Source organism: Eleutherodactylus coqui, chromosome 1 (genome assembly GCF_035609145.1).
Source record: "Eleutherodactylus coqui strain aEleCoq1 chromosome 1, aEleCoq1.hap1, whole genome shotgun sequence".
Taxonomy (NCBI): domain Eukaryota; kingdom Metazoa; phylum Chordata; class Amphibia; order Anura; family Eleutherodactylidae; genus Eleutherodactylus; species Eleutherodactylus coqui.
Window position 1 is genome coordinate 475332522 of NC_089837.1, and position 23954 is coordinate 475356475.

At 46.6% G+C, this 23954-nt stretch overlaps 1 protein-coding gene across 2 annotated transcripts in view; it reads left to right on the forward strand.

Annotated features, from left to right (window-relative positions):
- The window catches only part of STAT6 (signal transducer and activator of transcription 6), a 154130-nt gene that overhangs the window by 78934 nt on the left and 51242 nt on the right, over positions 1 to 23954 (forward strand). For both annotated transcript variants that reach the window (XM_066584448.1, XM_066584449.1), the window contains one exon: positions 4471 to 4612. In XM_066584448.1, coding sequence (XP_066440545.1) covers positions 4471 to 4612 — 142 coding nt within the window. The remainder of the gene's footprint in view (positions 1 to 4470; positions 4613 to 23954) is intronic.

Here is a 23954-nt window from a genome sequence, read left to right on the forward strand (position 1 = left end):
TTCCTGTAGGGAGCAGACAGCTACATTCCCACAACAGTGGTCAGGTTTGGTATTGGAGACATTGAAGTGAATGGGAATTTTGCCTGTAATACCAATCCTAGCCACTGCAGTGAGAATGGAGCTCAGGAATAAGCTCAATGCACAAGCACAGCAGCTCAGCAGACAGCTAAAGAGCGGGAGTCCCAGGTGATGTACTATTAGAGCTCCTTCACAGTTGCGATTGCGATATCGCCGCAGGAAAATCGCAGCAAAATCTCAACTTTGCTCGTGAGATGTCTGAGCATCAGCGATGCTTTTTCTTGCAAAAACATCGCTGCCGTTTGCGATTTTATCAGGTGTTTTTTCTCACAAATAAGCCAATAAGAGTTTTTAATGTTAAAAACACATTGCATGAAAATGGCAAGATTGTGCTTTGCGATGCGATAAAAAGGAGGCTCCATAGGGAAATATGGGAGATAAAAAAAACCTTTATAAAATATATCTTAAGAAAGATAGGACTTGCTGCAATTTTTTTTAAAGTGAAAACATGAGTGAAAACGTCAGAAATGGGAATGAAACCATTGAAAATAATTGGTTTCATTATTCTGCATCTTCACTCACTCTCGCGTCGCTAGAAAATTTGCACAATTTTATCACAAGTGTGAAGGCAACCTAAGTAGAGATGAGCAACCGTACTCGGCCACGCCCCTTTTTCGCCCGAGCACCGCGATTTTCGAGTACTTCTCTACTCGGGTGAAAAGATTCGGGGGGCGCCGTGGATGAGCGGGGGGTTGCAGAGGGGAGTGGGGGGGGGGAGAGTTAGAGAGAGAGAGCTCCCCCCCTGTTCCCCACTGCTACCCCCTGCTCCACCACGCCATCCCCCGCTCCCCGGCGCCCCCCGAATCTTTGCACCCGAGTAGCCAAGTACTCGAAAATAGCGATGCTCGATCAAGTAATAGTAGGTTCGCTCATCTCTAAACCTAAGGGATCTGCCATCAGTAGTTTACAACTGGACGACCCCTTTAACATTAGTTATTTCTCTTTAACAACCATGCAGTGAAGTGCAGATAATTAACATTATCTGGTTAATTTCATGAATTCACACTAAAAAAAAGAATTTAAATGATGGGTTTCCAATTTATTGACCCCATAAAAGACCTCAGGGGAAATTTAGACTTCATGTTTGTATTTTTACTATGTAGTTTTCCACTGTAAGGCTAGTTTCACACGGGCGAGCGCGATATTGTGCCGTGATTCACGGCCCAATATCGTACTTTCCACCATGTGAAAGCCCCGTGGATGTGAGGTGTTTTTATGTGAAAACATCCTCGCATCACTACAGGGAATCCCTTCATACCTGATGGGATTCCCCCAGCCGGGGCTGTCACAGCTGCTGCAGAGGATTTCAGAGTTCTCCCATTGCTCTCAATGGGGCTGGCGCTGCTGCGTATTTTTTTGCACAACTGAATTGTGTACGACAAAAACACAGGTGAACAAACCCATTAAAGTCAATGGGTGCTATTTTCTGTATCTCACACACGCCAATTTTTCATGCACAAATACGTCTATGTAAATCCAAGTTCCTTTAAGTGGTCTTATGTCACCGTTCTTTACACCCACTGCTCAGAAAGTGATATCCTAGCAATATGCCATCTAGAGATAAGCGAGCACCCAAATACTCGAGTCCCCGTTATTCGAGTCGAGCTTTTCGTAAAATTCGAGAGCTCTACTCGAGTAACGAACCCCATTGATTGCATGGGGAGACTCGAGCATTTCTGCATGTGGGATGCCGAGTGCCGAGCTTTTTTTTTTTTTCTTGGTTCGTTCTCTCTCTCTCTTTCTCTTTCTCTCCCCTGCCTGCCAGACAAAAAAAAATTTGCTAATGACGCACGCTGCGTCGCGGCGGGGGAGGGCCAAAACAGGCACGTCACAGCGGGGAGGGGCCAAAAACTGGGGCGGGGTCAAACACAGCTTGATGCTCGTTCGAGTAACGAGCATCATTGAGTACGCTAATGCTCGAACGAGCCTCAAGCTCGGCAGAGATGTTCGCTCAACTCTAATGCCATCACTACCTGTGATGTGTAGACCCTCAGAACTAGGAGGACATTATGTATCAGAGATGAATGTAAGTTAGTTGTAGCAGTATTATCAGGACACGGTCCAAATAAAGAGGGTGCTTAGGCACGTGGCGCAGCGTGGTTGTAGAGTATACTTCAAAAAAAAAAAGCTAAGTTGCCAGCTTCTTCACACAACTTACGTGGCGATGCGTCAAAAGCAGAAGTTGATGCCAAAACAGGGAGTTTTTATCTATGTGTCTCGTGTTCTAAGTATGAATTTTCAATAAAGAAAGAAGTTGTGTGAAGAAGCTGGCAACTTATCCTTTTTCTTGAAGCATATACTTTGCTGCTTGGACTTGCAGCTAGCCAAGGCTCCACACATGCTTGCAGCAGACTGGTGGAAGGAATGCCCTGTCACATTAAGGTGAGCTGCTTGTTTTCATATGTGGAAGTAATGGTTGTAGTGGACTTTATGTAGAAACCGAGAACAAACAGCAGTGAAGTAAAACTGAATACCGTATTTTCTGGACTATGAGACGCACCCCAGGTTTAGACAACAGGAAAACATATTTCATACTAGTTTAAACATCTTTGGGAGTCTAAGAAAGTAAAGGGACTACCATCATTACTTTTGGTGTTTAGTATGGAAAAGGGAGTTAAGAGTGAACTATCCATTCAAACAATGGCGCAAACACATAAGATCGCATTGTACACATAAACAGCTCTGCTGCACACACCTTGTACATGCACACAACACACACTGCTTTGCAACATACACACATAGCTCAGCTACCTGCGCGCACACACAGCTCTGCTACATACATGTGCACACACAGCTCTGCTACATACATGCGCACATGCAGCTCTACTATGCATATGCAGGCGCACACACAGCTCTGCTACACACATGCAGGCACACAACTCATACAATGCACACATATCGGCAGTTGGCATGTTAAACACTGATGTTATTAACATCAGAGTCCCCTCCACACGGCTGAGCCGGATTGCGGCTCTGCCAGCAGCGGCGTCCGTGCTTACCTGATCACTTTTATTTTCATCTTTACTGTGGATGGTCCGCATGGCGGGCCGCTGTACAGATTTTTCTTTGGAATTCCTGCTTTTCCCTAGTTATGATGCGGAATCCACGATCTTTCCTTAATGTGATTGTGGAAGGGCTGCGGATCGGAACGGCTTCCATTGACTTCAATGGAAGCTGTCCACGTGGAATCCGCAAAAAAATGGAGCATGCTACCATTTTACCTCCGCTTGCGGAAACCGCAATTGGTTTCTGCAGGTGTGCAAGAAGAATCGATTTTCCCGTAGCATGCTATGGGCACTATTTGCTGATGATCCATGGTGCAGATGCATGCCGCAAATATCCGTCCATGGGCAGGAGCCTTAAATCCCCACATATAAGTGTAGGAATGCATGACCCCTTCTAGCCTCTGCCTGGTCACAAAGCTACCGGTCACATAGTTATGATATCACCAAGAGTCCTGCTGCTACTTTAAGACCTTTGATCTTTGCTATTATCTGTCCCTGTTTGTACAGAGGAGCACCTGCACCCCGGGGAGATATGTGAGTGATCTCCAGCCTTATTTGCTGGAGGAGATTAAAGGAGCAGTGAGATAGAAGCATAATGTATGGCTGCAGAGTTATCCTGATGATCAATCAGCACACTGCTGGATCATGAAGGCAGTGGTCAGGGCTCTCTGGATTTACCAGCCCTCCCTGCCCCTGGATGATTACGTGCAGACGCTTTCCAGCAAGATTTTGTTAATAACTGCTTCTTGGGGCAAAGACACATGGGCGCATGTGCAACTAAATATAGTAGCGTAGTTGCGCATGAACCAAGTTTTTTTTTCTCCGGCCATTCAAACTCCATGCCATAGCGCACAAGTTTGAAAAAAACTGCGGTAAGATAGATCCTGCCTGATCTTTCCTGCGCGTGTCTTTTCTCACCCATACTATTAATGGGAAAATATACTGCTAATGTAAACAAAATCATAGAAATCAAGGGTTTCGTTTTGTCCCATGATTATCATGGGTGCTTAATGAGACTAAATCACGCCTGTGTGAAGAAGCCTTATAGTCAGAAAAATATGGTATATCTGATGAAAGTGAGAAAATCAAGAGAGGAAGGAAGTGAAATAAAGCCGTACTTTTCACACCTACTTCCTACCACAAAAAAAATATTAAGTAATGAAGAATGACTTTTCCACGGGTATGGTGCAAGTTTTTTTGGAACTTATCTAGTGCTGACATGAGATAGGGGTCATTTATAAAGTACATTGGTCACTCGATGTGAAAACGATGCAGTAATACCGTATAACAAAAATAATGCAGTAAAGTGAAATGAAAACAAATTCTGCCGTCTCCGGCACATATGGCAGGTCTTTTAATTGTGTTTGCTTTCCATTTATTTCAAAAGGCAAAGCTGCAAATATGGCCAAAGCTCCATCTGTCTGGAGTTATGTGTCCAAGATGCCTCAAGAGCACTTTGAAAAAGTATATGGTGGGTTCCCCCCAAAAATCCGGCACTATCTGGGTGATTGGCTGGAAAATCAACCATGGTAAGTACTCTTTAGCTTTATTACTAAGAGCCGCATTCAAATATTTTAGTCTAGTTATGTTCATTTCTAAAGCAAGTATTTATCATCAGGGGATTTTTGAATGTCAGTTTTGAAGCATGCTTATTTTCTCTTTTCCAGTATAAAATGCGTGAAAATTAATCAAATGTTGCATGAGGTTGATAAATTTGTTGCATCTTTAACCCCTTAATGACGCGGCCCCCCTTTTTTTTTTCCATTTTGTTTTTCCTCCCCCCTTTAAAAAAATCATAACTCCATTATTTATCCATCGACGTCGCTGTATGAGGGCTTGTTTTTTTCGGGACGAGTTGTAGTTTTTTAATGGTGCTATTTAATGTACCATATAATGTACTGAAAAACTTTCAAAAACTTATGAGTGGGGTAAAATGAAAAAAAAAATGACATTCTGCTATCTTTTAGTGCGTCTTGTTTCTACAGCGCACAAACTGCAACAAAAACAACATGATAACTTTATTCTATGGGTCGGTACGATTGCTACGATACCAAACTTGTATAGGTTTTTAATACTATACAACTTTTTTTTCCAAAGACATGTAATTTTTTTCAATTATTTTCTGCAGTCATTTTGTGCGCGCGATAACTTTTTTATTTTTCCGTCGACGTAGTTGAGCAAGGGTTCATTTTTTGCGGGATGTCCTATAGTTTCCGATAGTACCAATTCGGAATACATACGACTTTTTGATCGTTTTTTATTGTGTTTTTTCTGGGAGACAGGGTAACTGAAAAAGTGCATTTCTGGCATTTTTTTTTTTCGGACGATGTTCACCGTGCGGGAAAAATAATGCACTACTTTAATAGATCGAGCTTTTACAGATGCGGCGATACTAAATATGTATTTTTATTTTATGATTTACATTTTTTAATAATAGATATGGCAAAAGGGGGGTGATTTAAACTTTTATAACTTTTTTTTTTTTAAATTAATAAAACTTTATTGATCTTTTTTTTACTTTACTTTAAAGTCCTCCTGGGGGACTACAACCAGCGATGCTTTGATCACTCTTGCAGTATGATGTAATGCTGTAGCATTATGTCATACTGCCATTTGACAGGCAGCCTATCAAGCCACCCCACGGGGATGGCTTGATAGGCAGTCTGCTAAGGCAGCCCTGGGGCCTTTCAATAGGCCCCTGGCTGCCCTGACACCTGCACGGCTTCCCCGGTCTCACCGTGGGGGGGAGGGGGGGGATTTAAATGCCACTGTCAGAATTGACAGCAGCATTAAAAGGGTTAATAGCCGCGATCGACCGATCGAGGCTATTGCCTGCGGGTGTCAGCTGTAGTAAACAAGACAACAAAATAAATAGTAAAAAAAAGACAGACGAGAACCCTGAAGACTAGACAGAAGTGGTTTCCGCTTTTCCACCCTACATAGCAGTTGATGACTCCTATATGGATCATGGAGGAAGCAGCAGTGTCTTTTCCTCTATAGGAATCGGCATGGCAGAGCTGTGGTGTCTTGTAAATCTAACTCAGTCAGTGACTAATGTCACACTATGGAAATGTTTTCTCCTATAACTGGGGCTAAGAAAAAAATTACAATGTGAATGTCCCCTAGAAATCTTGTAGGATGTCTTAGAGGGAATAGATGCAAAAAAAAAAAAAAAAAAAATTATATGTACACACACATATACATACAAAGGTAAGTGCAGAACAACATACAAATGTATTAACCCTTTGAGGGCCAAGTGACATATTTGCACCGTAGTTTTAAACAGTTTTAAATTCAATAAAATCAATTCTGGTCCTGAAAGCATCTGTAGCCACCCTGTAATCTAAGACTATTAGAGATGAGCGAGCGTACTTGCTAAGGCAAACTACTCGAGCGAGTAGTGTCTTATGCGAGTACCTGCCCGCTCATCTCAAAAGATTTGGGTGCCGGCGGGGGAGAGTGGTGAGTTGCTGGAGTGAGTAGGGGGAAGGGAGAGTGACAGAGAGATCTCCCCCCCCCCCCCCCCCCCCCTCCCGTTCCTCCCCGCTCTCCTCGCCGCTCCCCGCCCCCCGCCGGCACCCGAATCTTTTGAGACGAGCGGGCAGGTACTCGCATAAGACACTACTCGCTCGAGTAGTTTGCCTTAGCGAGTACGCTCGCTCATCTCTAAAGACTATACAAGTTATATATCAAAATGACCTAAATAAAATGGGGAACCCATTCCTATATTATGTTAGTGCTAGGCCGGATTCACACAAGCGTATACATGTTTACTCACGCATTTGCACTGCATTTTTGCAGAATGGGCGTTATCGTATTTGCGTGCACAAGTGCGTTTTTTCCCTTTTCGGGAGTGTAAATGATGTACATTTCTGTGCACAACGATGCTTTCAGCCATTAGAAAGGCCTATTAGTGTAATGAGTTCAATAGGTTTCCTTTCGCAGGAATATAGCGCATGTGAACAAACCCATTGAAATTAATGGGGCCTATTCTCCGTGTAACATGTGCGCAAAAAAGTGCACAGTTGTTTATATCCAGCATGCTGAAAGATCAGCGATCAGCGACGGCTTAACGAAAACTGCACAATGTCAGTGCAGTTAGACTCAACGATTATCGCTCATAAGATGGCTTTGAGCGACTTTTGAGTGAAAATCATTGTGTCTAAATCAGCCTTCAGGTGGGGTCTGAATAAATTGATCCATTACCACTCTTCCACATTATCTGCAGGGGTCATCCTTTGCTAAGCCCCTCTCACTGTCCTCAGTACACCAATACTGGCATTTTGGCTTGGAAGTGCTACACTCTCTTTACCCCTGACTGACTCAGTGCAGCAATTTGCTTCATTAGGAGTTGGTTTGTCTCCTGTTGAGTTTGCACCAGCTGTTTAATCCACTGCTCTATGCTTGCAGAGGCTGTTTGCAACTTTACCGCTGTTTTGACGCCGGACATTCACCAGTGGGAAGTTTGCCAATTTTTTTGTATGCCAGTGTAGTGACCCACAGTAGGGTCCCTCCATCACTTGTAAGTCGTTTGTCTTTAAGTAAGTTCGTTTGTCTCCCTGTCCCACCAGTGTGTTGTGATTGGTGGTTTGGAAGAATAGGGAGGAGTTTGTGAGTGAGAGAGAAGGAGAAGTATGGTGTGGTCGGAATAGGAGGTGCATGCAGGAGAGACGGGCTGATGCTCCTGCCGGGGCTAGGCCACGGCCCACGGCTGTGTCTCTGCTGCTAGAAGGCTTGTCTCCTCCAGGGGCGAAAGCACAGGAGATGTTGCTTAAGTGCTGGTTTGGGAATATGAGAGCCGCACGTGCCCCCACTGAACTGCATCTGGAGGGGAAGCGCAGAAACCTGTTGCCACTTACAGCTAAAGTGGGGTGATTTTGAGAGACCATGTAACACAAGAAAGTGTCCTTCAGATAACAGCGACTGAGGGTGTGTGTGTTTTGGGAGAAGAATAGAGATGAGCGAGCACCAAAATGCTCGGGTGCTCGTTACTCGAGTCGAACTTTCAGTGATGCTCGAGAGTTCGTTTCGAGTAACGAACCCCATTGAAGTCAATGGGCGACCCGAGCATTTTTGTATATCGCCGATGCGCGCTAGGGTTTTCATTTGTGAAAATCTGCAAAACACAAGAAAGTGATGGAAACGACATAGAAACGAATAGGGCAGGCGAGGAGCTACATTTTGGGCTGTATCTCAAGTTCCCAGGTCCCACTATTAAGCCACAATAGCGGCAAGAGTGAGACCCCCCCCCCCCACTGTCAGCGTAAAGACCGTTCTCCTCTGCCACAGCTGTAACAGCTGTGGCAGAGAAGAACGATGTTAGCCCATTGAATTCAATGGAGCCGGCAATACAGCCAACTCCATTGAAAGCAATGGGCTGCCTGTGATCGTGGCATGAATTGTCAGGAAGGGGTTAAATATATAAGCCCTTCCCTGCAATTCATCCAGAAATGTGTAAAAATAAAAAATATATATATACTTACCTGGTCCCGGCAGACGGAGTTCAGCGCGGCAGGCTGCAGTTCTCCTGAACTGCTCTGAACAGCTGTGAGTAGTATTCAGCAGCCGGGGATTTAAAATCCCCACCTGCTGAATGAGATGCCTCTGATTGGTCACAGCCTGACCAATCAGAGGCATCCCTCACTCACACCCATTCATGAATTCATGAATGGGTGAGTGAGGGCTGCCTCTAATTGGCTCAGGGGCAGCTCTCAGCTGTCCCTGCGCTAAGCCAATCAGAGGCAGCCCTCTCTCACCCATTCATGAATTCATGAATGGGTGTGAGTGAGGGCTGGCCTCTGATTGGTCAGGCTGTGACCAATCAGAGGCATCTCATTCAGCAGGCGGGGATTTTAAATCCCTGGCTGCTGAATACTACTCACAGCTGTTCAGAGCAGTTCAGGAGAACTGCAGCCTGCCGCGCTGAACTCCGTCTGCCGGGACCTGGTAAGTATATATATATTTTTTATTTTTACACATTTCTGGATGAATTGCAGGGAAGGGCTTATATATTTAACCCCTTCCCGACAATTCATCCCGCGATCGCCGGCAGCCCATTGCTTTCAATGGAGTCGGCCGTATTGCCGACTCCATTGAATTCAATGGGCTAACATCGTTCTGCCGGGACCAGGTGAGTATATATATATTTTTTATTTTTACACATTTCTAGATGCCGGCAGCCCATTGCTTTCAATAGAGCCGGCTGTATTGCCGGCTCCATTGAATTCAATGGTCAGTGCTCGTTTAATCGAGACGAGTACCACGTGGTGCTCGTCTCGAGTAACGAGCATCTCGAGCACCCTAATACTCGAGCGAGCATCAAGCTCGGACGAGTATGCTCGCTCATCTCTGGAGAAGAACCTTCTGTTGTCAAATGTGTTAAAAAAGTTAGAGCTCAGAAAACTCTTCCGAAGCCTGTATCTTCATGTTGAGAAGTAAAAGTAATTTGTCCGTGCTGGAAAATCAAAGTTGGAACGTCAGTAAAAGGAAATCGTGTGTCCCCAGTTTCAAAAAGCACTCTTTGCTGTAAACTCATTCATTTATCGCGAGTAACTTATGACTAATTTAGGAACATTGACGTTACGACAATAATCTAGGACTGAACTGCAGTTATCAAGTCTGCTAAAATCTTATCTCACTTGCAAGTGACTAAGCCGGGCTATACTTTAGTTTTGGGGGAAAGGAGATGGTAGAGCCACCATAAACCGCTGCCATCATGTACCCCGCTGTCTCCTCAGCTGAAGGCCTGGTTCTTGGTCACTGCACCAGGTGTATTCCTCCATCATATATGATAACTTGGGATTATTAGCTCATGAAACAGGTAGACACCATCAAAGGTTAAAGTCCAATTTCTCGTATTTGTTTATACTTCCAAAGAAACATCAGCTTGTTTCAGTAGCAGATCTCGGAAATTAAATGTCCTTCATTTCAGGCTTTTAGGAATAGAAATTCAGCAGTGGTTTTTACTCAGCTCTACTGAGGCAATTATACCCAGTTTTCCTCACAGCACAAGATTTGGCTCTCAGTATCTGTCTCTCTCTTAACCTGCCATAGGGTTCTATGCAGCAGCTGCCGGTGTAAAAGCACCTGCCCGAAATGCACTGTCTTGGCTAGTCGGGCGCTTTTATGTCCCAGAAATACGCCCATATGCACTGATGCATTGTAAACCAATGCATCAGAGGGGCAGTGTATATCGTCCGGGAGTAAAAACCCAGCCGATATACGCCTGTGTGAATCCAACCTTACCTTCTACATTCACTTTGGTCTCTCGTACTTCACAGGATTGCTCACCCTCACCTTCCATCTATAGCTCAGCCCTCACCTTCCATCTATAGCTCAGCCCTCACCTTCCATCTATAGCTCAGCCCTCACCTTCCATCTATAGCTCAGCCATCACCTTCCATCTATAGCTCAGCCATCACCTTCCATCTATAGCTCAGCCATCACCTTCCATCTATAGCTCAGCCATCACCTTCCATCTATAGCTCAGCCATCAGCTTCCATCTATAGCTCAGCCATCAGCTTCCATCTATAGCTCAGCCATCAGCTTCCATCTATAGCTCAGCCATCAGCTTCCATCTATAGCTCAGCCATCAGCTTCCATCTATAGCTCAGCCATCAGCTTCCATCTATAGCTCAGCCCTCACCTTCCATCTATAGCTCAGCCCTCACCTTCCATCTATAGCTCAGCCCTCACCTTCCATCTATAGCTCAGCCCTCACCTTCCATCTATAGCTCAGCCCTCACCTTCCATCTATAGCTCAGCCCTCACCTTCCATCTATAGCTCAGCCCTCACCTTCCATCTATAGCTCAGCCCTCACCTTCCATCTATAGCTCAGCCCTCACCTTCCATCTATAGCTCAGCCCTCACCTTCCATCTATAGCTCAGCCCTCACCTTCCATCTATAGCTCAGCCCTCACCTTCCATCTATAGCTCAGCCCTCACCTTCCATCTATAGCTCAGCCCTCACCTTCCATCTATAGCTCAGCCCTCACCTTCCATCTATAGCTCAGCCCTCACCTTCCATCTATAGCTCAGCCCTCACCTTCCATCTATAGCTCAGCCCTCACCTTCCATCTATAGCTCAGCCCTCACCTTCCATCTATAGCTCAGCCCTCACCTTCCATCTATAGCTCAGCCCTCACCTTCCATCTATAGCTCAGCCCTCACCTTCCATCTATACCTCAGCCCTCACCTTCCATCTATACCTCAGCCCTCACCTTCCATCTATACCTCAGCCCTCACCTTCTCAGCATCTCTACTGCACTGTTCTTCTGCATGTTGAGCAGACATTCTTTTTTTTCTCACCAAGCAACTAATCAAACTTCTTCTGTTTCTTCTCCCAGTTGGACACAGTCTGACATTGGTGGCCAAGCTCCATAGTCATATCTTCTACTTCCTGCTGAAGACTTGTTTTAACCCTTTAACGCTAAAAGATGTACATTTACGTCCTGGAGGTTAGGGGTTTGTATGGAGAGGGATCAGGGGTCAATCCCACTCGATACAATTCCAGTGCTGGCTGTTTCTTACAGCCGACACCCACATGCTACAGCTCCGATCAGCAACTATGCTGATTGGAGCTGTTAACCATTTAAATGCCACAGTCAATTCTGACAGCAGCATTTAAATCCCCCGATCGATGATCGGGGCTGCCGCACTGTGGGTTTCTGTGCAGTTTCAATCGCAGCAGGAGCTTTCTGAAAGGTGGCATGGCTTAATAGTTTGCCTGTCAGATCGGGGTATAATGTAATGCTATGGCATTACGTCATACTGCAGGAGTGATCAAAGCATCGCAAATTCTTTTCCCCTCTTGCGACTAACAAAGACTGTAAAAATTTGTTTAAAAAAGTTTTATTAATTATTTAAAAAATAGTACCGTATATACTCGACTATTGGCCGACCCGAGTAGAAGCCGAGTCAATAAGTTTTACCACAAAAACTGTATACTGGAGTATATACTAGGTTAAAGAAAAAACGCAATACTCACCTCTCAGCCGATGTCTGTGTCCCCGAGACGATGGTCTCCCCGGCGGTGTGGCAAGCTGCTTCAGTCTTCTACCCGCTGTCATCTCCCTGGCTTGGTTTTGAAATCCCCCGCCGTCAGTGCTGTGTGAGGAACCGCTGTGATTGGATTGAGTGCCGGTCGATCACAGCCGGCGCTCGATAAACCAATCACAGCCATTCAGTGATGTCATTCACTAAATGGCTGTGAATTATCGAGCGCCGGCTGTGATTGGCCAGTGCTCGATCCAATCACAGCGCTTCCTCACACAGTGTTGACTGTGAATTGATTTGATAAGAGTACCTCGCACTAGGCCTTGCCACAAGAACACGCACGCTCAACTGACGCTTTTTCTCTTTGGGGGGAATGTTCACTCCTCTAGCAGCATTTCTGGATGTGTAGGGAAATCTCTCCTCCTCCTCCATTCTTCATTACATGAGGGCTGAAGGTGCCTCCATGTAGCTGGCACTCTTTGACAGGAACCCAGAAGACATGGACCTTTTCCCGCTCTCAAGCACTCCCATTTATACCTTCTCTCATGCCATGTGACAGGACATAAATTGTTTCATTTACAGACAGGCAGCTCATGCTTTGCAGACATTAACCCATCACACGCTGCAGCTGTGCGATACACAAAACAGAATGACAAGACATTTTTGCTCAGACTATCTACATAAGACATTACATGTATGACGTTATGGAGGGGGCCAAGGGGGAGGAAAAAACGAAAGTAAAAAAAAGCAAAAAAGCTCCGTTACTAAGGGATTAAAAGGAAAATTGCTTTAGAAAAATATAGAGCATAAGCAAATAAGAAAAATAACAAACACATTTATATTACTCTCTCCTGCACAATACTTGAACGTTGCAAAACATAAAACATTACAATATGAAAAACAGGTGTTCAGACTATGTAAATGGGGATATACTTTAAAGTCCTTTTCTTGTATGAGGGGCTTAACGTGGAATAAACACAATGTCTCTTACATAAAGAGTCTCTTGTATATAGAGTTTAATTTTATGGGAAATGAAAGTTGTTGGCAGGTAACAGCAGTTTGTCAACCTCTTGCTCCCCCCTCTGTCAGAATCTGACACAGAAATGATGGACGGGGATTGGGTACTCACTGGAACCACCACCACGGACCCTTCTGACAAGCTGCGACGCAGGCTTGGGTCCCTTTCCTCATCCCTTTCCATACTCTAGCACAATGGCTCTCAAGAGTACTGGAATATCGTCCCTCATGACAGAGTTCTGTTGATGGACCAATAACCATGGCGGGTATTCCGCTAGGGCGGTCATATTATCTCTCCTGAATGTGTAGAGAGGGAGTGGGGGCTCTGCGGCATCCCTGGGGGGCACATCAGGTCACGGAATGGTAGTGGCAGAAGATGTAGAATAGGTGGGTAACCAGATTAGTTGGGGATCTTTCTCCCAGTAGAATGGTTGCCTCCAGAGGGACAGTCCAGCTACAGCCTCGGGGACGGGGTGTAGCCTTAGATGCCTGCACACTGGATCCATCTTCTTTAGGTGGAGGTTTTTGAAAGTCTGGCACAAGGAGTCTACAGCCGCAGGTAATTCCTCCCCTTTTGAGTTACTGAAAGTCCTAGTGGGGGTAGTCCTCCCTCCTACTTTGCATTTGGCCAGGGCGCAGTCTTCATTGCGCCAAATACTTGGCGGGAGTGAGCTGGAGAGTGGAGAGCTTTGGCAAATGAGCACCATTTTGGGTAGTCCCAGGCGGAACATACAGTGAATTGTTAAGACATTTCTTATTTCTGGGTAGTACCTTTGCATCATCACAGGCATGTCTGTGTGGTACACGAGATTCAATCCTTTTCCTAGTGACGCCAAAAAGGAGTAGGGTCCTGCAGCATCCCGTTGGGTGACCAGAGACACATGGCATACGCTGAGGAGCTGGGAGGGCAAGATGCTGGCTTGTCACGGCACTTATCACATTCCCTCCCGGATGGAAGCATGCAGCCAAGGCCAGGGCAGCGTTGGGCCTCTTCCGAACACCCCCAGCATGGGGATGCCCAAAAAACGTTAGGAAAGGAGCAGGGGTTGTCACGGGTGATGCCTCCATTCCAGTTCCCACCAGCATGAACATCGGTGAGGAAACAAACGAGCTACAGACAGTTGTATAGTACCTCAGGTCCCCTGGAATGGTCAGGACCTTGAATAACCTTTACTTGAAACTTTAGTAGTATAAGGCACAAATGACAAGTTCAGCACGCGCAGGAATGAGTTGAAACAAAGTACCTCCACACGGCAGACCCAGTCATTAGGAGGCCCATGTGTGATTGAATAAAGATGCGTACCTCCACTCAGCAAGACTCAGACTTTTAGACAATTGAGCGTGAACAATTAAACTGAGGTACCTCCACCTGGCGGTGCCAGGCTGTAGGACACGCAGGTGTTAATTGATTTGATAAGAGTACCTCTGCACTATGCCTTGCCACAAGAACACACACGCCCAACCCACGCTCTCTCTCTTTTGGGGGATGGGGGCTCACTCCTCTAGAAGCAATTCTGGTGATATGCAGTAAATCTCTCCTCCTCCTCTATTCTTCACTATATGAGGACTGAAGGTGCCTCCATGTAGCTGGCACTCTTTGACAGGAATCCAGAAGATATGGATCTTTTCCCGCTCTCAAGCACTTGCATTTATACCTTCTCTTTTAAGGAAAGACTAGAAGCAATGGGATGAAACTGAATGGGAGGAGACACAGATTAGATATTGGAAAAAACTTTGTGACAGTGAGGATGATCAATGAGTGGAACAGGTTACCACCGGAGGTGGGGAGTTCTCCTTCAATGGAAGTGTTCAAACAAAGGCTGGACAAATATCTGTCTGGGATGATTTAGTGAATCCTGCACTGAGCAGGGGGTTGGACCCGTGACCCTGGAAGTCCTTTTCAACTCTACCATTCTTTGATACCACATGATAGGACATAAATTGTTACATTTACAGACAGGCAGCTCATGCTTTGCAGACATTAACCCATCACACGCTGCAGCTGTGCAATACACAAAACAGAAGGACTAGACATTTTTGCACAGAGCATCTACATAAGACATTACATGTATGACATTATGGAGGGGGCCAGGAAAGCATGTACGGAGCCATTATATATCTATTTTATATCTACTTAGCTATCTCATATCTGTCTATCTATCTCATATCTATCTCTCTATTTCATATCTATCTATTTCTCTATGTATCTATTTATCTTCTATCTATCTACCTATCTTCTATCTATCTCATATCTATCTTCTACCTATGGTATCTATCTATCCCTATTCTATCTATAGCATGACTGCAACATACAATAGAAGCAGAAACCAAAAAGCAGCAACAGCATTCAAGATACATTTACTATCAGTAGTATACCATGTTGCAGCCATGGTTTGACGTGCACCTATAGATTTCTATTGGGAAGTGCTGACCTATTTAATCCTTTTTTTCTACAAATTTTGTGGCGTTTTGGCTGCCTTCACTTGGTCGTGCACACCTGCTGCTCATTTACCTTCTGTCCCTCCTATTGGACCATATAAATGGTATCCTACCTTCCCTGGTTTTATTTGTAGGCTTAGTCCCAAGAGAAGAGCATTCTGAGAGGTAGGTACCCATCTTTCCCAGGTTAGGATCAAACCACCTGGTATTAGTGTTAGGACTAGAGATGAGCGAGCACCAAAATGCTCGGGTGCTCGTTACTCGGGACGAAATTTTCGCGATGCTCGAGGGTTCTTTTCGAATAACGAACCCCATTGAAGTCAATGGGCGACCAGAGCATTTTTGTATATCACCGATGCTCGCCAAGGTTTCCATTTGTGAAAATCTGGGCAATTCAAGAAAGTGATGGGAACGACACAGCAACGGATAGGACAGGCGAGGGGCTACATGTTGGGCTGCATCTAAAGTTCCCAGGTCCCACTATTAAGCCACAATAGCAGCAAGAGTGCCCCCCCCCTCCCAACAATTTTAACTTCTGAAAAGCCCTCATTAGCAATGCATACCTTAGCTAAGCACCACACTACCTCCAACTAAGCACAATCACTGCCTGCATGACACTCCGCTGCCACTTCTCCTGGGTGTGGACTGCACGACTGCACGACCCAGTGTCCACAGCGCACACCAAATTGTCCCTGCGCAGCCTTCAGCTGCCCTCATGCCACACCACCCTCATGTCTATTTATAAGTGCGTCTGTCATGAGAAGGAACCGCAGGCACACACTGCAGAGGGTTGGCAGGACCAGGCAGCGACCCTCTTTAAAAGGGGCGGGGCGATAGCCCACAATGCTGTACAGAAGCAATGAGAAATCCAATCCAGTGCCACCTCCATCTGGAGCTGCACACGTGGGCATAGCAATGGGGAACCTATGTGCCACACACTATTCATTCTGTCAAGGTGTCTGCATGCCCCAGTCAGACCGCGGTTTTTTATAAATAGTCACAGGCAGGTACAACTCCGCAATGGGAATTCCGTGTGCACCCACAGCATGGGTGGCTCCCTGGAACCCACCGGCTGTACATAAATGTATCCCATTGCAGTGCCCTGGACAGCAGAGCTAACGTCAGATTAAATGCAGGTGGGCTTCGGCCCACACTGCATGCCCCAACCTGACCGGGGTTTTTAATTCATAGACAAAGGCAGGTACAACTCCCTATTGTGAAGTCCCTGTGGACCCACAGCATGGGTGGCTCCCTGGAACCAACCGGCGGTACATAAATATATCCCATTGCAGTGCCCAGCACAGCTGAGGTAATGTCATGTTTAATGCAGGTGGGCTTCGGCCCACACTGCATGCCCCAGTCAGACTGGGGTTCTTTAGAAGTGGACACATGCAGTTACAACTCCGTGTGGACCGACAGCATGGGTGGGTGCCAGGAAGCCACCGGCGGTACATAAATATATCCCATTGCAGTGCCTGGAGGCAGCCCAGTTAAAATAAAAATTGGTTGAGGTGAAAGTTTCAACGCTTTAATGAGCATTGAAACGTATAAAAATTGTTTACAAAAATTATATGACTGAGCCTTGTGGGCCTAAGAAAAATTGCCCGTTCGGCGTGATTACGTGAGGTTTCAGGAGGAGAAGCAGGAGGAGGAGGATGAATATAATACACAGATTGATGAAGCTAAAAGGTCCCCGTTTTTGATGGTGATAGAGAACGATGCTTCCATCCGCGGGTGCAGCCTACGTATTGCTTTTTCACAGTTTAGACAAATCTAAAATGATAATTCTTTATTAATTATATTTAAAAATTACTTGAACGAACACGGGGCACAACACAGAAGCCACTGGGTTGATGGAGATATAAGAGTCTCTTCAAGGACCTAGGTGCCACATCCTAATACTGCTTACCTCTGTATACAATCATAGCAGAGAGGAAGAGCATGTTATGGGAAGTTGGCAACATAGAGTGGCTTTAATCAACGAACAATTAAAAAGAACTCGGACCAAATTCTATACTAGTGTCCCTCTCTTGTGCTCTTAGTTCACTATCAAAGTAACGAACAAGTCAGCTACCATCACTAGATAGACTCAGCAATGAAGCTTAAATAGATGAGCATAGTATAGTTTTAAACAGAGGGAAAATATGTTTCTAGAGAGCTGTGTTGTAATAAAGGTTGATTGAAATAGATCATGCAGTGGTGCGGGTCTTCATATCATTATTCAGAAACCTATAAGCCTCTCTAGAAACCCTCTTATGCTTGAATTCATGCGAGTAAAAGAGAAAGGATATAAGGACAAGTTGTGGGCCCCGTATAGATGTCAGTGAGCACACTTCTTCTCCTTCCAGGGCCTCTTTAGTAGTCCTGGATTCTTAATTCATTCAGATTACTAATATCGGCATTGATGCACTCATAGTTAGCTCTCTCAGTACTGTATAATCTCTTTCCATTTATTTTCTTGCTTAGGTATCGCTGCTGTCCGCTGGTGGAGAAGAGAAGTCTGGGGAAATCCAGGCTTTGTTCATCTTTATGAGTGTAAGCCTGTCGGCACTGTCGGTTGACAGGCGGGTACGCTTATCCGTGATGATTCCCCCAGCCGCACTAAACACCCTCTCTGACAAGACGCTAGCTGCAGGACAAGCAAGCACCTCCAGGGCATACAGCGCGAGTTCAGGCCACGTGTCCAGCTTCGACACCCAGTAGTTGTAGGGGGCAGAGGTGTCACGGAGGACGGTCGTGCGATCGGCTACGTACTCCCTCACTATCCTGTTACAGTGCTCCCGCCGACTCAGCCTTGACTGGGGAGCGGTGACACAGTCTTGCTGGGGAGTCAGAAAGCTATCAAAGGCCTTGGAGAGTGTTCCCCTGCCTGTGCTGTACATGCTGCCTGATCTCTGCGCCTCCCCTGCTACCTGGCCCTCGGAACTGCGCCTTCTGCCACTAGCGCTGTCGGATGGGAATTTTACCATCAGTTTGTCCGCCAGGGTCCTGTGGTATAGCATCACTCTCGAACCCCTTTCCTCTTCGGGTATGAGAGTGGAAAGGTTCTCCTTATACCGTGGGTCGAGCAGTGTGTACACCTAGTAATCCGTAGTGGCCAGAATGCGTGTAACGCGAGGGTCACGAGAAAGGCATCCTAACATGAAGTCAGCCATGTGTGCCAGGGTACCTGTACGCAACACATGGTTATCCTCACTAGGAAGATCAATTTCAGGATCCTCCTCCTCCTCCTCCTCAGGCCATACACGCTGAAAGGATGACAGGCAAGCAGCATGGGTACCCTCAGCAGTGGGCCAAGCTGTCTCTTCCCCCTCCTCCTCATGCTCCTCCACCTCCTCCTCCTCCTCAACGCGCTGAGATATAGACAGGAGGGTGCTCTGACTATCCAGCGACATACTGTCTTCCCCCGCCTCCGTTTTCGAGCGCAAAGCGTCTGCCTTTATGCTTTGCAGGGAACTTCTCAAGAGGCATAGCAGAGGAATGGTGACGCTAATGATTGCAGCATCGCCGCTCACCATCTGGGTAGACTCCTCAAAGTTTCCAAGGACCTGGCAGATGTCTGCAAACAAGGCCCACTCTTCTGTAAAGAATTGAGGAGGCTGACTCCCACTGCGCCGCCCATGTTGGAGTTGGTATTCCACTATAGCTCTACGCTGCTCATAGAGCCTGGCCAACATGTAGAGTGTAGAGTTCCACCGTGTGGGCACGTCGCACAGCAGTCGGTGCACTGGCAGATTAAACCAATGTTGCAGGGTGCGCAGGGTGGCAGTGTCCGTGTGGGACTTGCGGAAATGTGCGCAGAGCCGGCGCACCTTTCCGAGCAGGTCTGACAAGTGTGGGTAGCTTTTCAGAAAGCGCTGAACCACCAAATTAAAGACGTGGGCCAGGCATGGCACGTGCGTGAGGCTGCCAAGCTGCAGAGCCGCCACCAGGTTACGGCCGTTGTCACATACGACTATGCCTGGTTGGAGGCTCAGCGTCGAAAGCCAGCGGTCGGTCTGCTCTGTCAGACCCTGCAGCAGTTCGTGGGCCGTGTGCCTCTTCTCTCCTAAGCTGAGTAGTTTCAGCATGGCCTGCTGACGCTTGTCCACCGCTGTGCTGCCACGCCGCGCGACACCAACTGCTGGTGACGTGCTGCTGCTGACACATCTTGATTGCGAGACAAAGGTTGCGTAGGAGGAGGAGGAGGAGGAGGAGGGTGGTTTAGTGGAGGAAGCATACACCGCCGCAGATACCACCACCGAGCTGGGGCCCGCAATTCTGGGGGTGGGTAGGACGTGAGCGGTCCCAGGCTCTGACTCTGTCCCAGCCTCCACTAAATTCACCCAATGTGCCGTCAGGGAGATATAGTGGCCCTGCCCGCCTGTGCTTGTCCACGTGTCCGTTGTTAAGTGGACCTTGGCAGTAACCGCGTTGGTGAGAGCGCGTACAATGTTGTGGGAGACGTGGTCGTGCAGGACTGGGACGGTACATCGGGAAAAGTAGTGGCGACTGGGAACCGAGTAGCGCGGGGCCGCCGCCGCCATCATGCCTTTGAAAGCCTCCGTTTCCACAAGCCTATACGGCAGCATCTCCAGGCTGCTCAATTTGGCTATGTGCACGTTTAACGCTTGAGTGTGCGGGTGCGTGGCAGCGTACTTGCGCTTGCGCTCCAACACTTGCGCTAGCGACGGCTGGACGGTGCGCTGAGAGACATTGCTGGATGGGGCCGAGGACAGCGGAGGTGAGGGTGTGGGTGCAGGCCAGGAGACGGTAGTGCCTGTGTCCTGAGAGGGGGGTTGGTTCTCAGTGGCAGGTTGGGGCACAGGGGGAGAGACAGTGGTGCAAACCGGAGGCGGTGAACGGCCTTCGTCCCACCTTGTGGGGTGCTTGGCCATCATATGTCTGCGCATGCTGGTGGTGGTGAGGCTGGTGGTGGTGGCTCCCCGGCTGATCTTGGCGCGACAAAGGTTGCACACCACTGTTCGTCGGTCGTCTGCACTCTCAGTAAAAAGCTGCCAGACCTTTGAGCACCTGGCGCGAGGGGGCGCTTTGGGAAACAGTTGGTGGATTATTCGGTCTGGCCCTGCCTCTACCCCTGGCCACCGCACTGCCTCTTCCAACCTGCCCTGCTGCTGCACTTGCCTCCCCCTCTGAAGACCTGTCCTCAGTAGGCTTAGCAAACCAGGTGGGGTCAGTCACCTCATCGTCCTGCTGCCCTTCCTCCGAATCCTCTGTGCGCTCCTCCCTCGGACTTACTCCAATTACTAGTACCTGAGTGATAGACAACTGTGTCTCATTGTCATCGTCCTCCTCACCCACTGAAAGCTCTTGAGACAGTTGCCGGAAGTCCCCAGCCTCATCCCACGGACCCCGGGAACTTTCCAAAGGTTGGGCATCGGTCACGACAAACTCCTCCAGTGGGAGAGGATTCGGAACCATTGCTGCCCATTCTGGGCAGGGGCCCGAGAACAGTTCCTGGGAGTCTGCCTGCTCCTCAGAATGTGTCATTGTAATGGAGTGAGGAGGCTGGGAGGAAGGAGGAGCAGCAGCCAGAGGATTCAGAGTTGCAGCAGTGGACGGCGTAGAACTCTGGGTGGTGGATAGATTGCTGGATGCACTTTCTGCCATCCACGACAGGACCTGCTCACACTGCTCATTTTCTAATAAAGGTCTACCGCGTGGACCCATTAATTGTGAGATGAATGTGGGGAGCCAGAAACGTGCCTCTCTTCTAATCCCGCAGCAGTCGGCTGCGATACACCTGGATCAGGAGCTCGGCCTGTGTCCACACCCTGACTTGGGCCTCCGCGTCCTCGCCCGCGTCCACGTCCTCTAGGCCTACCCCTACCCCTCAGCATGGTGTATTACCAGTAGTGCAGAAACAGAACGCTGTAATTAAATGTGCCGCTTATTGGCCTGTGGTTGGAGGCTGACTTCGCTTATGGAACGCACAGCAGAGCCAGGAAAGAATTTTGCGCAAGCCTGCTGTAACACTTAGCTGGCTGCGTATTAATTAGGACTACTACCCCCAGCAGAGACGCAGTACACTCAGGACGGTCACAGGCAGCCCAAATAGAATGTTTTTTCCCAAATTTTTTTGGAAAAGCCCACTGCCTATATAGACAGTATACGTCTTTCACCTTTTTCACTGTCCCTGCCTCAGCACTACTGGCCCTATACTATGTAAAATTACTGCAGACTGAGGACACAATGCTCTGCACGACCGATATACAAAAAAAAAAAAAAAGTGCAACACTGCAAAAAGCAGCCTCAACAGTACTGCACATGGTCAGATGTGGCTCTAAGAAGGACCCTTGGGTCCTATTTTATCCTTTTTTTTTCTCTTTTATCTATGGTATCCTATCTATCTATCTATCTATCTATCTATCTATCTATCTATCTGTCTATCTACCTCATATGTATCTGTCTATCTATCTCATATGTATCTATCTATCTACCTCATATCTATCTATCTATCTATCTCATATCTATCTGCTATCTATCGATCTAGTCTTGGACATTTTGGAATACTGAGGAATTGGTACACAATTTTATATTAATGTTAGGGTGAATGCACATGGGCGGAAATTCAATGGCGGGATTTCCCACAGAATTTCCACTCGTGCACACTGCCATAGGATTGTATTAGATAATGCAATCCTTTGCAGTCAGCCACGATTTGACCTCGTTAAAACTCGCGCGGTAAACAAATTGCCGCATGTCCTATTTCTGTGCAAGCCTCACAGAGGCCCGCACAGAAACGTCACCTCTGACGGGCGGGGCCTGCTCTGTGCATGTGCGGCAGCCGGCACATAGCAGACCGGAAGAGACGCCGGAGGAGGTGAGCCGCACTGGTCCCTGCAGGGGCACGGCTCGCATCCCGCTGCGAAAATTCTCACAGCTGGATCCGACCCGGCCGTCTGCATAACACAAATTATACAAATTTTTAAACGAGAACCTTTGGAGCCGTATTTACTAATACTGTCAAATAAATAGACAGTGCAAACCTTAGACTAGACAATCTTAAAATGCACCAGATTTATCAGAGTTGCTCAGGCTGGATGATAAATCTAGCACATCCTTAGACACTTCTGTCTAACTTTATGCCTCCTATTAGTTGGCTTAGTTTATGCCAGTTTTGATAACACATTTTAGTGCAGGATTTGATGTCCCTTTCCATGAAGCCACACCCATTTTTGGACATGGCAAAAAAATTCTCTGAAAGAAACTAAAACAATTGATAAATAGTTGCAAAGCATAAAAGATAGTTTGGTTTTTTTGGTACATTTTAATAAGTAAATTGGTCCCATTGCATTATATTTTACTGTACATTCACAGATTTACATTGTCAAGGACTTTAACCCCTTCCCGCCCCATGACGTAAGGGTACGTCATGGGTGCGGGGTACTTCCCGCAAAAAAACGTACTATTACGTCATGGGAATAGCGCGAGATCATAGCAGATCTCACGCTATCCTGCAGCGGGAGCCAGGGAAAGGGTTCACAGACTCCAGCCGGCTCTTGCGATAACATCGTGAGAGCCCAGCTGGTTGCTATGGCAACAGGACGCCAGATACCGGCATCCTGTATTGCCATAGCCTGTGATCGCTATAGTAAGCGATAAGGCATGGCAGGAGAGAAGTCCTGCCATGCCTTATCGTAGCGATCTGCAATGCTGCAGTAAAAGTCCCTCAGAGGGACACAGACTGTAAAAAAAAGATTAAAATATAGTACAATAGATAAAAATGTTTAAAAAAACACCTTTTTTATGCTTTTTCTTATATTAGCGTCTGTAACGATGCGCATAATACATTGAACGCACTTATTATCCTGCACGGCAAAAAGCGTTTAAAAAAATGCTAAAAAACTGAGGCAAAATGCTAATTTTTAGCATTTTGCCTCCCAAAAAACGCAATAAAAGTGATTAAAAAAAAGTGTGTAGCCAAAATGGTACCAATAAAAACTACAGCTCGTCTCGCAAAAAAAAAAGGCCTCAGAGAGCTCCGTTCATGGAAAAAAAAAAAAGTTATAGGACTTTGAATGCAGTGAGTTTAGAAAAAAATTATAATTTCCAAAAAAGGGGTTTTTATTGTGGAAAAGTGGAAAAACCTAAAAAAAATATAAGAGTTTTGGTATCGTTGTAATCGTACCGACCCGCAGGAAAAAATGGATTGTGTCATTTATGCTGCATAATTAATGCTTTAAAAAAAAAATCTATGGCAGAATTGATGCGTTTTCTCTCCCTACGATCATAAAAAAATAATAAAAGTTTTACAGTATAGTCTATGTACCCAAAAATGGTACCAATAAAAACTACAGCTCGCCACGCAAAAAACAAGCCCTTATACAGCTGCGTCAACGGAAAAATAAAAAAGTTATGGCTTTGGAAAAATGGAGATGAAAAAATACCAAAAATCATTTGGTCCTCAATGCCAAAA